Source organism: Peromyscus eremicus, chromosome 8a (genome assembly GCF_949786415.1).
Source record: "Peromyscus eremicus chromosome 8a, PerEre_H2_v1, whole genome shotgun sequence".
Lineage (NCBI taxonomy): Eukaryota > Metazoa > Chordata > Mammalia > Rodentia > Cricetidae > Peromyscus > Peromyscus eremicus.
Genome location: NC_081423.1, coordinates 81428601 through 81442518, shown reverse-complemented (window position 1 = coordinate 81442518; position 13918 = coordinate 81428601). Strand labels below are relative to the sequence as shown.

The 13918-nt window shown below is 46.0% G+C and overlaps 1 protein-coding gene and 1 long non-coding RNA gene across 5 annotated transcripts; one reads left to right on the top strand and one right to left on the bottom strand.

Annotated features, from left to right (window-relative positions):
- Positions 1-1636: 1636 nt before the first annotated feature.
- Positions 1637-13630, bottom strand: Msl1 (MSL complex subunit 1). Of its 4 annotated transcripts, none has more exons than XM_059271709.1 (9): positions 12659-13629; positions 9971-10194; positions 8590-8972; positions 6663-6710; positions 6144-6208; positions 5316-5383; positions 4801-4925; positions 4327-4399; positions 1637-4080 (listed from the first exon to the last, which is right to left on the bottom strand). In XM_059271709.1, the coding sequence occupies exons 1-9, from the start codon at positions 13427-13429 to the stop codon at positions 3990-3992; spliced, it is 1848 nt and encodes a 615-aa protein (XP_059127692.1). In that variant the 5' UTR covers positions 13430-13629; the 3' UTR covers positions 1637-3989. The 4 variants fall into 4 exon arrangements, with proteins under 4 accessions (XP_059127692.1, XP_059127695.1, XP_059127694.1 ...); XM_059271712.1 differs by lacking the exon at positions 12659-13629 and adding an exon at positions 10553-10676; XM_059271711.1 differs by lacking the exon at positions 12659-13629 and adding an exon at positions 10529-10654.
- On the top strand, positions 5085-7325 carry LOC131917694 (uncharacterized). The gene is made up of 3 exons (XR_009380727.1): positions 5085-5403; positions 6540-6743; positions 6946-7325. It is a non-coding gene; the product is annotated as an uncharacterized LOC131917694 (long non-coding RNA).
- Positions 13631-13918: the final 288 nt, after the last annotated feature.

Here is a 13918-nt window from a genome sequence, read left to right as displayed (position 1 = left end):
TCCTTTCTCTGTGTGTCTTCCCAACCTAGTTATCACATTTTTAGAAGTTCAGGTTGGTAAGACATTTAGGGCTGGATCATCCTTGGCTACGTAGTTAGAGGCCAGTTTTGGAATCATGTCTCCAAAAATAGAAAGAAAAAAAAAAGAAAAGTTTCGGCATATTAGTAGAAACCTAGCGTTTAAAATCCTGATGTGTTATCTGATAGAAAATGCTTTGGGCAATGCATGTCAGACAAGAAAAAAATCTCGATACTGCTACCTCAAAACAGCATATAGTTCGTTACCTGTTATCAGTGCACATTGATAATGTACATCGAATCGTCATAAGGCAATAGGATTCTGAGCTGTTTTCATAAATAGTTATAAAGATCCCACTGCTTACCAGATTTACAGACAGTATGAGACTAGAAGGAATCATGAATATTTGCAGGGGCTGGTTCTCTCAACTGGAGACAGGTGACCAAATGTATCATGGAGTTCAGCTCCAAAACCAACTGCCTGAATTCAAAATGGAGGATGCATGATTTAATAAGTGTGAAAGGCATTAAGAATCTTATCCATCACAAGCTAAAATGTGCAGTAAGACTGCCAAGTTTAGTGTCTAAATAAGGAAAAGGATAGTCTGCCACTTTGTCCTTTGTTGGTCTGAGTCTATTTTTTTTTTTTTTTTTTTTTAGACAGAATCTATGACCTCAGGCCAGTCTTTTCGCACTCATGATCCACCAGCTTCAGCTTCCCCAGGTGCTAGGATTACAGGTGTGCACCACCATACCCTGCTTGGTCCAACTTTGTGTTTGAGACAGGGTCTTCTGTAAGCTAGGCTGACCTCGAACCTGGGGTTATCTTGTGTGAGTGCTTGGGATCACAGTCCTTCTGAGAAACAGCTCTTAAGAACCGTGCATGTTTAGCATGAACAGACGGTCTGGGATACCAGACATCTTATTAGAAGAACTGTGAGGGAAGAGATTATCTCTTCTCATCACTCCAGTTACAAAACAAGAACCAAGGGGTTCAAGTTACGATGAGGGGTTTCAAACACACAGAAAAAGATGTGCTGGGCAGTGGTGGCGCACGCCTTTAATCCCAGCACTCGGGAGGCAGAAGCAGGGAAAAAAAAAAAAAAAAGATGTGTGTAGAAGACATAGTTTAAGCAGATCTGGACATTTGTCTGGACTGTTATCCAGGAGAAATCATGTATCAGGGGCTGAGTTGATGACCTATAAGGTCTTGTTATGAGCTTTGTAATTTGCCATTTATGTACAAAGAAGGGCTCAGGACAAAGGGTTGAAACGTGTTCTGTACTCTGACACAAATGGAATGAGCCCCTTATTAAAAGGGGGAATACGCCGGGCAGTGGTGGCGCACGCCTTTAATCCCAGCACTCAGGAGGCAGAGCCAGGCGGATCTCTGTGAGTTCGAGGCCAGCCTGGACTACCAAGTGAGTTCCAGGAAAGGCGCAAAGCTACACAGAGAAACCCTGTCTCGAAAAACCAAAAAAAAAAAAAAAAAAAAAAGGGGGGGAATACTGTGTTGTTCCATTTTATTGGAGAATAAGACTTTCCCAATCTTTCATATAGACAAACAATTATTTAATGTTTCCCAACAAATCTAATAAATTGAGGCAAAAGTTCAAAAATTAACGGCCACAATAGTTTATTTACACTTGAACTCTTTGTAAGATATTTACAAGACAGCCGACTGTACACATCAGAAATGGTATCAAAAGTATGAATACAGCACAGACAACCATATGAAACGGCATGAAACAAAGCTGAGCTGGAGAGACAAGCAACTTCTCTTTTAATTTATTAACACTAGCTTAAACTTTGTTAAAGAAAGAAATAAGGAACTATGTTTTAGGAGAACTGCAGGGCCTTTCTTTCTGTTGAAGACTGAATTTCACAGTGTTGTATCCCATGTAGGGAAAAATAAGACTAATTTTCCCCACACTCTTAACACACTGTAATTTCACTACTGGAACTTCGATTCAACCTCCTTCTCAACAAACCTCACATACCCAAACCAAAGGAAATCTAGAAGAGGACATAACAAGTATTAGATCCTCAGGGAAAGGAGAACCAAAGCAATAGAATCCACTTAAGTCCTGCCAGATAGCACCTCATGGATTCCTCTCAGTCTAGCAAAAACAGGATCTGTGGACTCCTCTGTGAGAGGTTAGGTCTGCTAACCCACACCCAAAGTAGGAATCTGACAAATCATAGTAGCAAGAAGAAACTGAGAGGGATCAAGGAACAAAGAAAGAGACAACTGACTGAGGTTATTCCTTTTGGGAGGAGCAAATTCTAAAGAGCCCTAACATAGGTCAGAGTAGGAGCACTAACCAGCTTGCCTCATTAAAACAAACAAAAGACAAAAATCTGGCCCAATTTTTCTAGATATATCCTCATCGTTAAGGTGTGAGATGAAAGCTCCTGTGGAATAAGTCCTCTTCTCTCTACATCCTTGCTGCAGTGAAGTTTACGGCAGCTCCCATTACAGAGAGACCACACTCCTAAGCAGATGGAGTTACAATGAAAACCCATAGCCACACACAAACACACACACAAGAGAATTGAGAGCAGCAAGATCATCCAAGAATACTACATGTACTGCTGGAATAATTCCTTTCAAAGTCAAACCCAGGGAGCACAGATAACATCTCAAAAAAAGCTTTAGCAGTGGGAGGCCCCTGAGGAACTTTTCTTCTCTTCCCACAATGGCAATCCCATTCTCTCATGCTCAGCTGATGGGCCAGCCACACACCCTACAATACCTTGGCTTCTCCTCTAAAAGTGCTAATAATCCGGGGACATATTCTCTTCAAGGATAAAAGCCCCTACCTCCTAGGAGATCAGACCCCTACTTGTTTTTATACAATAGTCCTGAAGACTAACGAAAGGCAATTCCTATATATAAGACCAGAGGTCTCGGTTCTATTTTCCCTCCAGATAGTTCACAGGGATCTTACACTGAGACCAAAGTGGCCTGGGAGTGCTGTCCGTCCTGATTTTTTTTTTTCTTTTTTTTTCTTTTGGTAACAAAACAAGGGCAGGAGATGGGAACCAAGATGGTACATGTATAAATCTATCTTTACTAAACGAATAGAGGTTCATTAGGTACAACTGTTTGTTTCAAGATGTAGACATTTGCCAGCCAAAGGAAGCATATCTTTCCATACCCTTCCCCCCACCCTCCCCAAATTTTCTACCTCACCACCAAACGTTTGGCTAATAGGATGAAACCCCACTAAGGAATACTTGAGAAGTGATGGGACACAAGGACATCTATACAGATTCTGGCATGCCATCCCCAGATGACAAGGCATCTGTTTAGTACTGTAACTAGTTGGAAATGTACATCCCCAATCTCTTTCTCTGAACATTTTCTTTTTTGAGGGGTGCAGAAGAACTTCGGTTACCCAATTAAAGTGATCAGCCAGTTTTGAGAGAACCAACTTTCACACAACTGCTCTAACTTCTTCCTCTGTTGTTCCTCCTTGGGCCCTAAAGCTCATGGTAAGGTTCTTTTGTCTTATTTTAGTGTCAAATCTATTCTACCCAAACTATTTGGAAGGCGCACCAGGGAAGCACAGGGTCAGGGCAGGCACAGCTCCTATGAGGCAGGGGTTGCTCCATCTTCGACATGGCTAAGGAAGAGCCCTTGTACCCCTTTAACATAGGCAAGTGAGCAGAAGCGGCTCCTGAAAACTCCAAATCCACCATCCTATAGGATGAGCTCCAGAGCTCATTTCCCCAAAAAGGGAAAACAAGTCCCAATAACTCTCCATAATCACAATTAGCCCAATGCAAGAGGTTTTTGTTTGTTTTGTGAAATCAGAGTGAAAAAAACAAAACTCAAAAGGGAGTATGGAAAGGCATTACCAGTGAATGATAACATACATGAGGACATAGGTCACATATACAGGTCTCTGCCATTCTCTTGGAATGGCATGCTACAACTATCTGAAGACAGGGTTCTTGCCAGTACAGCTACTTCCTACACGTCCGGTGAGGTGTTTGCTTCTTCTGGATCTCCAACCTGCAACGGCTTCGCTCATCCAGCCAGGGTAGCTCAAAGTTCCTGGCAAAAACCATGAGGAGAACAGAGTGAGAAGGCTGCATCAGAGCCTAGCAATAGTCAGCTCACCACCGAAGTGGCAAATCACCTGCTTCTGACTTAAACAGCATTCCTACTTCCTGGCTTATCACCAAAGAATCATGACTATCCCTAAGCCATGTGGTCCCCATTTTATCTAAGCTTCATAGAGTCTGAAAAGGAGGTCCAAACTACCTGAAAAAGGAGAAGGGAAAAAACCTTTATACTTACTGTGGAGTTAATTTTGGTAATGGTCGTCCAAATGCTACAACAGGCAAGAAGGGGGTAATCATCAAACTTTCAACTATGGAAGAAAAGCATACAGGACGACCTTGTTAGCAAGAGGTGAGAAATATGTAACAACTATACTACCTCCAAAACACAGCTTACTCATCAGAACAAGCTGTGCTGTAGAGACTTGAACCCTTTTTTTTCCATGAAGAGTCTACATCTGTAAGTTTATTTTGCTTTATTTTGTATTATGTGTTTATGAATGTGTCTGTGTGTGTGGATTTGTACACGTGAGTGCAGTGCCCTCTGAGGTCAGAAAAGGGCATCAGGTCCCCTGCAACTCGAGTTACAAGCAGTTCTGGACTGCCCAATGTGGGTGCTGGAAACCAAACTCTGGTCTCTCCAAGAACACAAGTGCTCCTAACCACTGAGCCATCTCTCCAGCCCCAAAATTTTTAGATAGATACAACTTACCATCATCGGGCTCAGGGAAAAATGAGGTAACCTCAGGCTCAGATTCCTGAATTCCTTTCTTTTTATACATTCTGAGCTGCAGTCGCTGTAAAATTCTTTGTTCCCTGATCCTCTGAATATCCCATCTGGGAAAAACCAGACAAACACAAACAAACCTAGCATTACTATTGATCTAAAAATTGTCCTACAAAAACAATTCATTTTCTGGATGCTAGAAGTTCCTTATTTAAGTCCTCTAGATGAGGTAAAGGGAACTGACTACCTGGATAAGGAAGAACTCTAGCAGTCTAGATTATGTGTTGGTGTTCCACACAAAATAGTACTGAGGGTAGAAATCCAAGAAATGGCCAACATGTTTGTTTGCCTGTAAGAACAACCGCCCCAGCTAAGACACTCAGCTAACTAGGACACGAGTACCACATGAATGTTAAGTGCCCTAAGACTCTCCCCAATATGGAAGAGGGAGTCTCAGTCCTGGGGATCAGATGTTCCCAGGATGGGGATCTTGGCCTTACCTTTTTCTCCTCTTCTCATCTAGCTCCAGTTTTGCATGCCTCTTTGAAAACACACTGTCATCCAGGTTCTGGAAGAGGAACAGCAGGGGTAAGCTCCTTATGACCATGCTGGAATAACTCAAAGTTTTCAGGAGTGTAAAAATGTTCACCTTCAGGTTCTAAAATTATCTAAAGAGTTCTGTAGATCATGTAAATCTTCTGGTAAAAGACTCAATCAAATAAACTCCTGTCCTTACCCCTATCCTTTCAGAAATCCCAAATTTCAAATTTAATTCCCATAACTTTCCAGGATAAGTCATGTCAAATGCCTGTGAGAGGGCCATAAACTCTCCCTACCTCTATACTTTATAAGAGTCTGAATTCAAAATATCCTTTTTTCAATAACCAAGTAAGTTTGGAACGTGGAATTATGTTGCCGAGTGGCACAGCCTAACTTCTGTACTCAGTATGGAATCTACCTTAGTTTGGAACACCATCTCAATACCAAGTTTGAAAAATAACTTAATTATTCTAGAACCCACTTTTCTCATCCATAAGATGGAAAACAAAGACTAAATAAATAATCTCAAGTTCCTTTCTGTTCTTAGAAGTTCTTTTAATCCATCAACAGTTATTAAGAAATATAAAGGTCCTCCCCTCCCCCCATGCCCTTTTTGAAGATAGTATCTCCCTATATTGCCTAGACAAGCCTCAACATCTTAAATTCAAGGAATTCTCTCGCCTTAGTTCCTTGAGTAGCTAGGACTATATGCCAACCACAGGGGCCAGTTGTACCCCCCTATATTCTATTGTTTCCAATTCTCTTCATTAACAGTTCTTGGTACTTACCTCCAAAATGTCTGAAGGATTTGGGTCCCTTAGAGGCTCTACTGAGTGGTCCCTCCAAGAAGGAACTGAAAAAATAAAGAAAAAGAAAAAGAAAAAGAGGAGGGGTGGAAGCACCCTTAAATCCAAAGTCACACAACTGTCCGACTATTCACTAGGACAAGCGGTCTCTCCCTAGGTAAGACAGTTACCAAGTGATAGGAATCCATTCTATGGCCTCACCCAAAGCCATAGTCAGTATCCTCGCTATGGTATGAAAGAATCTAAAATGCCATTGCAGTCCTGCCAAACTCAGGATCACAAAAACCCTACGCCAATACCTGACAATTCATATAATGGATGCTACTGAAGTTCCTGAAAAACAACTGAAATGTGTTGTCATTTTGTTGTCTACGGTAGTGTCTTCAAACACCAAGGAATCTTACTCTTCCACATCCAACAGACGGAGAAGGAAGCTCCCAACCAGCCACCATCCCACCAATCCCCAACCCAGGCCCGGCCAGCAATTCCTAATCTACTCACCAGCCAAGACTGAAGTTTCTCCTGCAACACTTGATGGCATCAGACACCCTAAATAATGCAGGAAAGAAGAATCATCTCAGTGTAAAAAGAAAAAAAGCCCATACCCAAAATGGAGGAAAGGAGCATCACTGATGTTCTCACTAGGAAGCCATTTTGTTTTTTGAGTTGTTGAGAATTTCTCTCTGGGGAAGGGGAAGAGGGAACAACAGACAAAAGAAAAGAAAATAAGCCCACCACTTTTTTTTTTTTTACACTGAGACGACTTCTTTTCTTCATTATTTAGGGTGGTTTCCCTGCAACAGTTGATGGCCAAGGATACCAAACCTTAAACTCAGAACATGGCAGGTGAGTAAAAGTCGACCCTAGTTGTCAAATAAATAGACGAGTGTTCTCAGCACTTACAGACGGAGTCTTCTTAAAGTTCCTCCTCCCTCCACACAAACTACCTTGCTGGTCCAGCCTGAACAACACACACAAAGACTTGGGCTTCCTTAGGATAAGTCATTGAGACTTCCTCTTGAGATAGGGGCGTCATACAATAAGGGTTCACACATTTATGCAGAACTCCGGCTCCTCAAGAGACTGGGATCTCCCAGTCAGTCACACTCCCTCATAGTGTTAAGCCCACAATCTCAGATGTGTTTGGAACTTGCTCTACTAGAGTAGACAGGGTTTTTCAAAAACAGCCAGTCACACAGAAGAACTCCAGACCAAGCCATTTCCTAATTCCGGATGGGAAGTTGCTTCACGGTTTCTCCTAAAATTGTTACACAGCATTGCTGTAGCAGCAAAAATTAACTATTAAGATGAACCTGTTCAACTGACTGAAACAACAAAAAGTATCAGACTCTAGAGCAGGACCCTGGTCTGTCTCGTATACTCAAGTGTGAGGCCTACTAAAGGTTAGATCATTCATCTGTCTTCCCCACAAGAGCCAAACAAAGCCTGGAGATTGCTCACATCTTATTGGAATGGATTCCCATCCCCATCTCTGCTATAGTAAGGCACAGGGGTAGAAACTTAGGTCTAAGGCTCTACCTAAGAAAGCTTTCCCCACCATGACCCAAGAGCACCCACAATAACTGTCATAGACTAATATAACACACTTGAAGACACATCAGTTACTGGTTCATATAGAAGGTGGGGATCATCTCTGTGTGGAAGCCATTAAGAAAATAAACAGGAATAAAGACCAAGTTCCCACACCCCACCCCCTCCCCAAGCAGCTCAGATATCCCAAGATAGTCCTTATTGTTTGAAAAATAGTTTGTAGACCATTTTATTTAAATATATGAACAACCAATGGGCTACTGCAATCCAAGTCAACTCTTCACATCTTAGAACCTTGTGAAGTGCAGTAAGGTAAAGTAAGACTGTTGGCCTTTGGCAGATCCCTCCTGCCCCCAGACCGGGACATAGAGATACAGATAAATGTTTATGTAGTTAGAGAGCGGAGGCCCAGGTGAAATTCCCCACCCCAAGCTGGCTCCCCAACCAAAGATTACCATTGGCCCCTGAGAACACCCAAAGACCACCCTCCCAGGTTTCACACAATATCAATGCAGGAACAGTCGTGCACGGCAAAGTGTAAGTTCTATGCGTTTCACAGCACAGAAAACCCTTCTTTCAGAGGGCATGCAAGTTGCCGGAGATTACACCCCCCAAGTCTGGTGCTCTTGTGATGAGCAACTTACTGGCAAACACATCTCCCAGTGTTGTAAGCAGACACATACATTGAGCACATTTTGCTGTGATTCCATCTATTTGCAATGCCTGCACAGTGTCTGTCTCTGGCTGTTAACTTACTCATTCTTGACAGAACTCTGCTTTATTGATTGCACTTTTTAAAAAATGCCAAAGGCATTTCACACTTGTTAGCTTGACCGCCACCACTAGGGTATAAGAGCAAGTGTTCTCTATGCCTTACTTGCTACAGTCTCCTCCTTCTTTGGAGAGGATTCCCGTAATGGTAACGGTGATGGGGGAGGCTGGTGCCAACGACACAAATACATTTCTGTGGTGGAAAGGTACGGCAAATCTTCCATCTCACTTGAGAAGGCTTTCTCCTTGGGGTGGGCGCTGGGTCCCTTTTGGGGAGTGGAGAGTCTTGGTGGGGTATCCACTGAAGAGCGGGGCTTTTCTGGGGTTTCTTGGCTCCTCAATTCACGTTTACAAACAGTTTCTGATAAGGAACCACAGGGTTCCTCTTTAATGGGAGAGTGCTTAGGAGTTTTTGTTTTGACTTTTGAAAATTCAGGAGCCAGCTTTTTAACAGGAGTCTTTCTTTCTGTATTTCCAAATGGGGTTTTCCTATTAGGTAGGAAAGAAAATGTTACAAAATTAATTGACTTCTGAATAAAATCTGATTAGAATATTTGAAGACAAGAGCAGTATCCAGGTACCTAAACATCCATTGTTCATTTGGAAGACATGGCAGCAAGTGCCATGCTTGAAAAGTATACGGGGGGGGGGGGGGGGGGGGGGTTAAAAAAAAAAAGAAAAAGACAAAAGAAAAGTATACAGAACAGGTCTTTGGTAAATGAGTAAGCATCTATGCTTAAGAATATCTGAGGGCTGGAGAGATGGCTCAGTGGTTAAGAGCACTGACTGCTCTTCCAGAGGACCCGAGTTCAATTCCCAGCACCCACATGGCAGCTAACATGTCTGTAACTCCAAGATCTGACACCCTCACACGGACATATATACAGGCAAAAACAACAATGCACATTAAAAAAAAAAAAAAAAAAATCTAACTGAGCCAGGCGGTGGTAGCACACGCTTTTAATCCCAGCACTTGTGAGGCAGAGACAAATTGATCTCTGAGTTTGAAGCCAGCCTGGTCTACAGAGCAAGTTCCAAGGCAGCCAGGAATATACAAAGATACCCTGTCTTAAAAATAATTAATTAACTGTTCTATTCCCTACTAGATTCAACAAGGTAACACTTTTTACCCATTCTCTTTAAGATATACTCTGCATTTGTATTTAGTACCGTGACCCAAAAAAAAAAAAAAAAAAAAAAAAGTTTCAAGACAATTTCTTACACAGAAACTTGGAGGGGGGCAGGTGTTTGTTTAAAACAAGGTCTCTGTTGCCCAGGCTGGCCTTGAATTCACAACAGTCCTCTTGTCTCAGCATCCTAAGTGCTGTGATTACAGGTGTGAGCCACCATGCCCTTGGCATAACAGACTTCTCAATTCAGGCTCTGTGTGTTATAAAGCCAATCCATAAACCCCAATCCCAAATGCCCAGTCATCAGTAACAGTTCCTCATCTCGTTCAGACAGCTGGAGTAAAGTTATCAGCACACCTTTTGTGTCCCTTTCCACTCCGTCCACATGAGAAAGGCTTGGAAGGCAGAGCCTGGGATGTCTCGCAAAGCTCCGGCTGGCGCTCCAGTTTAATTTTCTCAGTCAACTCTGTTTCCTCTCTCTCTTCAGTGTCATAGCCCTGAAACAGCTTGTGCCTTTCTTTCTCGCTATCCCTCTTTACCAACTGCATCCGCCTTTCCATACGTTCAATCCGAGCAAGGAGCTAAAACAAAACAAGATGCAGACTTACACACTCAAGTTAAACACGAGCACTTAGCCCCAATTAGGAATCAGCAGTCTTCTGCATGTTGCCATGGACCCTACCAATTCAACTTTGAGTTGGCAGACACAAATCTGAATAGCTTTCCTTAAACTCAAGAAAGGCAAAAGACAACTGCAGGAGTTAGTCTGGATGGTAAGAGGGATGGGGCAATTCTAAGCTCATTCTTCTGAAAGAAGATCCTCTCTACTGGGCTGGGCCAGTGTGCCCTTTAATGAGAAGGCCTCACTTCAGCTAGCCATGTGGCTGCAAGTCATTTGGGAGTCCTGAAGCTAACCTCATATATGTGAAGAATACATACTCTTCACTGTTGTATGTGATGCTAGGGACAGAACCAGGGCCTCGTGAGTGTGCTTGGCAATCACTCTGAGCTACATTCTCAGCTCTGTGTTCTTTTAAAGTATCCTAAGGTTATCCAAATTCTATCTGCTCTATGTTCACTCCAAAACTCCAGACACAATGGAATGTTCAAACAGTACAGTAAAAAAGAATCAGGAGCGCAGAGAGTGTCACTAGGAATAGTAGTGTTACATGAAAATGTTATGTGTGTATAGTTCAGGGAGTACTTCTAAAACATACTACACTGGAAAGAACTATAATAGATACAGTATTATATTAATACCAACAAATATGACATATATTCTGCTTTGATTTTGAGACAACAAAAAAATAACTTATCTAAGTATTTATTAAAATTACTTTCATTCTAATTGAAGTGAACCACAAAAATCAAGCAGAAAATAGAAGTCTATTGTCATAAAAACTTATTATATTTACACCGGACTACAGGAATTTGCCTGGGTTAAACAGTGATATAGATGCTGCCTTCATTACATCCATAGCCTAGATTTCAGCAGAGGCCAAACAGTAACTGTGATAAGAGGAAGGGGCTGAGGCAATACTCGACTGCAGCACATAAGAGAAGCAGTGAACGCCAAGTTCAGACAGGTCCTTTATCCTTACCTCACCCCACTTTTTCCTACCTCCAAAAGCCTATGAAGGGGACATTACTTCAGGGACTCAGCAGAGCTCTCCCTGTCAGCCATCCTCTCATCTTCTGTTCTGGTTCACAGCCTTAGCATTACTTAACCATGTTTTGTGGGTGACATATTCTTGATGTCTTCTCCTTTACTGGTCTTTCTCTTCCCACCCCCTTCCCATGGAAGGAAGGATATGATGTGTTGTAATTACAGTACCATCACACCCTTAGACTGCAGTACAGTAGCTGAGCAGGGCCACCTCCATGTTGAGTAACTTCCACAAACCAACACTGAGGGGTTTCAGTGAGAGCTGCCCCAGCTCCCATGCCACCTTGCAGAAGGCAGTCTCCGATGAGACAGTCGCCGGATGGCGATTCATTTAGAGAACCAACAAATGAGTAGCTCTTCTGCTCCCTGCTCAGCCCTGGGTGCCCACAGCACCAGGGTGAGAGGAGAGAGGAGAGAGGAGAGCGAGAATGAGAGCGGCAGCCTCAACACAACTGTAGAAACCATGTTTATTTTTAGGCAGTCAAAAGGTATGTTAGCACAGAAATACCCCGCCACACCAGCTTCCCTGGGCGGGAGGCAGTATGCTTAACATGGAGGTACCCAAGACTGCTGCTGCAGTGGAAACAATCCTATGTAGTCATGTTCCTCAGAAGTACAAAGAAATAGCAGGGCTTCTCTACTACCTCAAGGTTCTGGGAGGTAGAAGGAGCGACTGAATACACTGAATAGGCTCATGTCTCAAAATCTTCCCGCTTATTCAAGAGACTTGGTCAGTGGGTAGTGTTTTATAACTCAGATTCCTCCCCCTCCCCCATAAAAAACACCAAAAACTGCCTGAAATCAAAGGCAGTGATTCTCATCTAGCAAAGCTAAAACAGGATTCCACGTAATCCATCTTTACCCTCTACCGGCTGAAAGACCTATGACGACCCTCCTGTCTAAAGATGCTGCAGCAGCGGTTGGGGCAACAGCTGTTATGTCCCTCTCCTCTACCATGCACTTCTAACGCAACAGCGCTTTAATTTAACCCTTCCATACAGCCACCACATCTGCACCCCACCCTATCATCTTAACCCCTCATAAATCGGTCTTTTCCCACTCTAAACGTCTTTCCCACAAGTCTGGGGCTGTCATTTTAAATTAACCCTTTGGCAACCGAAGCCTACACACACACACACACACACACACACACACACACACACACTCTCTGAAGGTTGCCCTTTAACCCTTCCCTCTGACCCAACGCTGTCAGTGAGCCAGGCTCCTAACGACCCAGCAGCATCTAAGGCACTCCTTCCCTGGTGGCCAACTTCCTCTAACCCTAACCAAGCGGGGACCTCTGCCTCCTACAGCCCCCCTTCCCCCGAGCATGCGCACAACTCGCTCCCGGCCCTCCTGCAGATTAACCCCTCCCGTACCGTGTCTCTCTCGGACTTCAGCTCCTCGATCTCTTTCTCCTTGGCCTGCAACTGTTGCTGCTGCTGTTCGATGAGGTCCAATTGCAGCAGGAGGATCTGTTTGAGGCAGGCGGCCTGACTGGAGGCTCCCGAGCCGCCGCCACCCCCGAGAGGGCTCTTCCTCATACTCTTCCATCTGCCCTCGCTGGCCGCCAGGGTCCCGGCAGTGGCGGTGGGCGCGAGGGGTGGCGGCGGCCCGGGCAGAGGTAGTGGTGGGGGTCCCGCCGGGTCCGAGGCGGTGGCAGCTGGGGGAGCCGCCCCACCCTTGTCCCCAGCCCAGGGCGTAGGCTCTTTGGCCGTCGCCACGAGAGAGCCCGTCTGAATGGGCAGCACCGCCTGATACTTGGGCCGGGGGCTGCAGCCGGCGCCGGCTGCGACCGGCTCCCCGCCGATGCCGGCTTGTTTGGTAGCTGGGGGCGGGCAGGGCAAGGGCACCGAGCCGCCCCAGCTCTCTTCCTGCTGCCCGGGGGCCGCCCCGGCCGGGAGTACCAAGCCCCGGCCCTTGCCGCCGCAGCCGGCTGGAGAGGGCGCGGGACTCCCGCCCTGGGAGGAGGCCAGCGGGGGCCCCGGCTCCTTGAGCTTACGATGCCGGGGGAGGAAGTGGGCTTCGGCCGCCCCGGACTCGTCCTCGGGCCCACCCAGCGCCGCCGCCCGCTCGTAGTCCAGTCGCTGCTCGGGGTTGCCGCCGGCAGGAGCCGCGGCCGCCTTGAACACGGCGGATCTCATGGTCATAGTGGTCCGGAGCGGCGCGGGGGACCGAGGCGGAGGAGGGGGTGGGGAAGGGGCGAGGTGCGGGGGGTCGAGGACGGAGGAGGGGGAGGGGAGTTTGGCGGGCTCGCCTCAGCAGAGCGGCCGCAGGCCTCGGCTAGCGCGGCTGCCCCGAGGCCCCGGCGCCATCCCGCCGGCGAGCGGACGCGTGGAGGCCGCGGCTGAGGCCCGCCGCCGCCGCCGACCCATGGGGGCCTCGCCGCCGCCTCTGCTGCTGCCGCCGCCACCGTCGCCTTCGCCGCAGAGGCAGGAGCTCGCACCCAGCCGCCCCCGAGCTCATCCCCGGAGCTCGCTTCGGCCCCCCCTGGCCCGGCCGGGCCCGCCTCGTCTCCCCACCCCGCACCCCCCCTTCCCCGCCCCGGCCCCCCGCCCCGGAGCTCGCCTCAGCCGCCCCGAGCCTCCATTTCCCCCCCCCTCCCTCCCTGCTCCTCCTCAGGAGGGGGTGGGAGGGAC

Bases quoted from the DNA above. Each gene is read 5' to 3' on its own strand.
- Msl1 (XM_059271709.1), bottom strand. From the start codon at position 13,429: ATGACCATGAGATCCGCCGTGTTCAAGGCGGCCGCGGCTCCTGCCGGC. The intron at 4,926-5,315 runs GTAAGGCCAAGA...GGTTTTTCCCAG, and splicing joins GATGAGAAGAGGAGAAAAAG to ATGGGATATTCAGAGGATCA. The intron at 4,400-4,800 runs GTAAGTTGTATC...TTTCTTCCATAG, and splicing joins TTTCCCTGAGCCCGATGATG to TTGAAAGTTTGATGATTACC.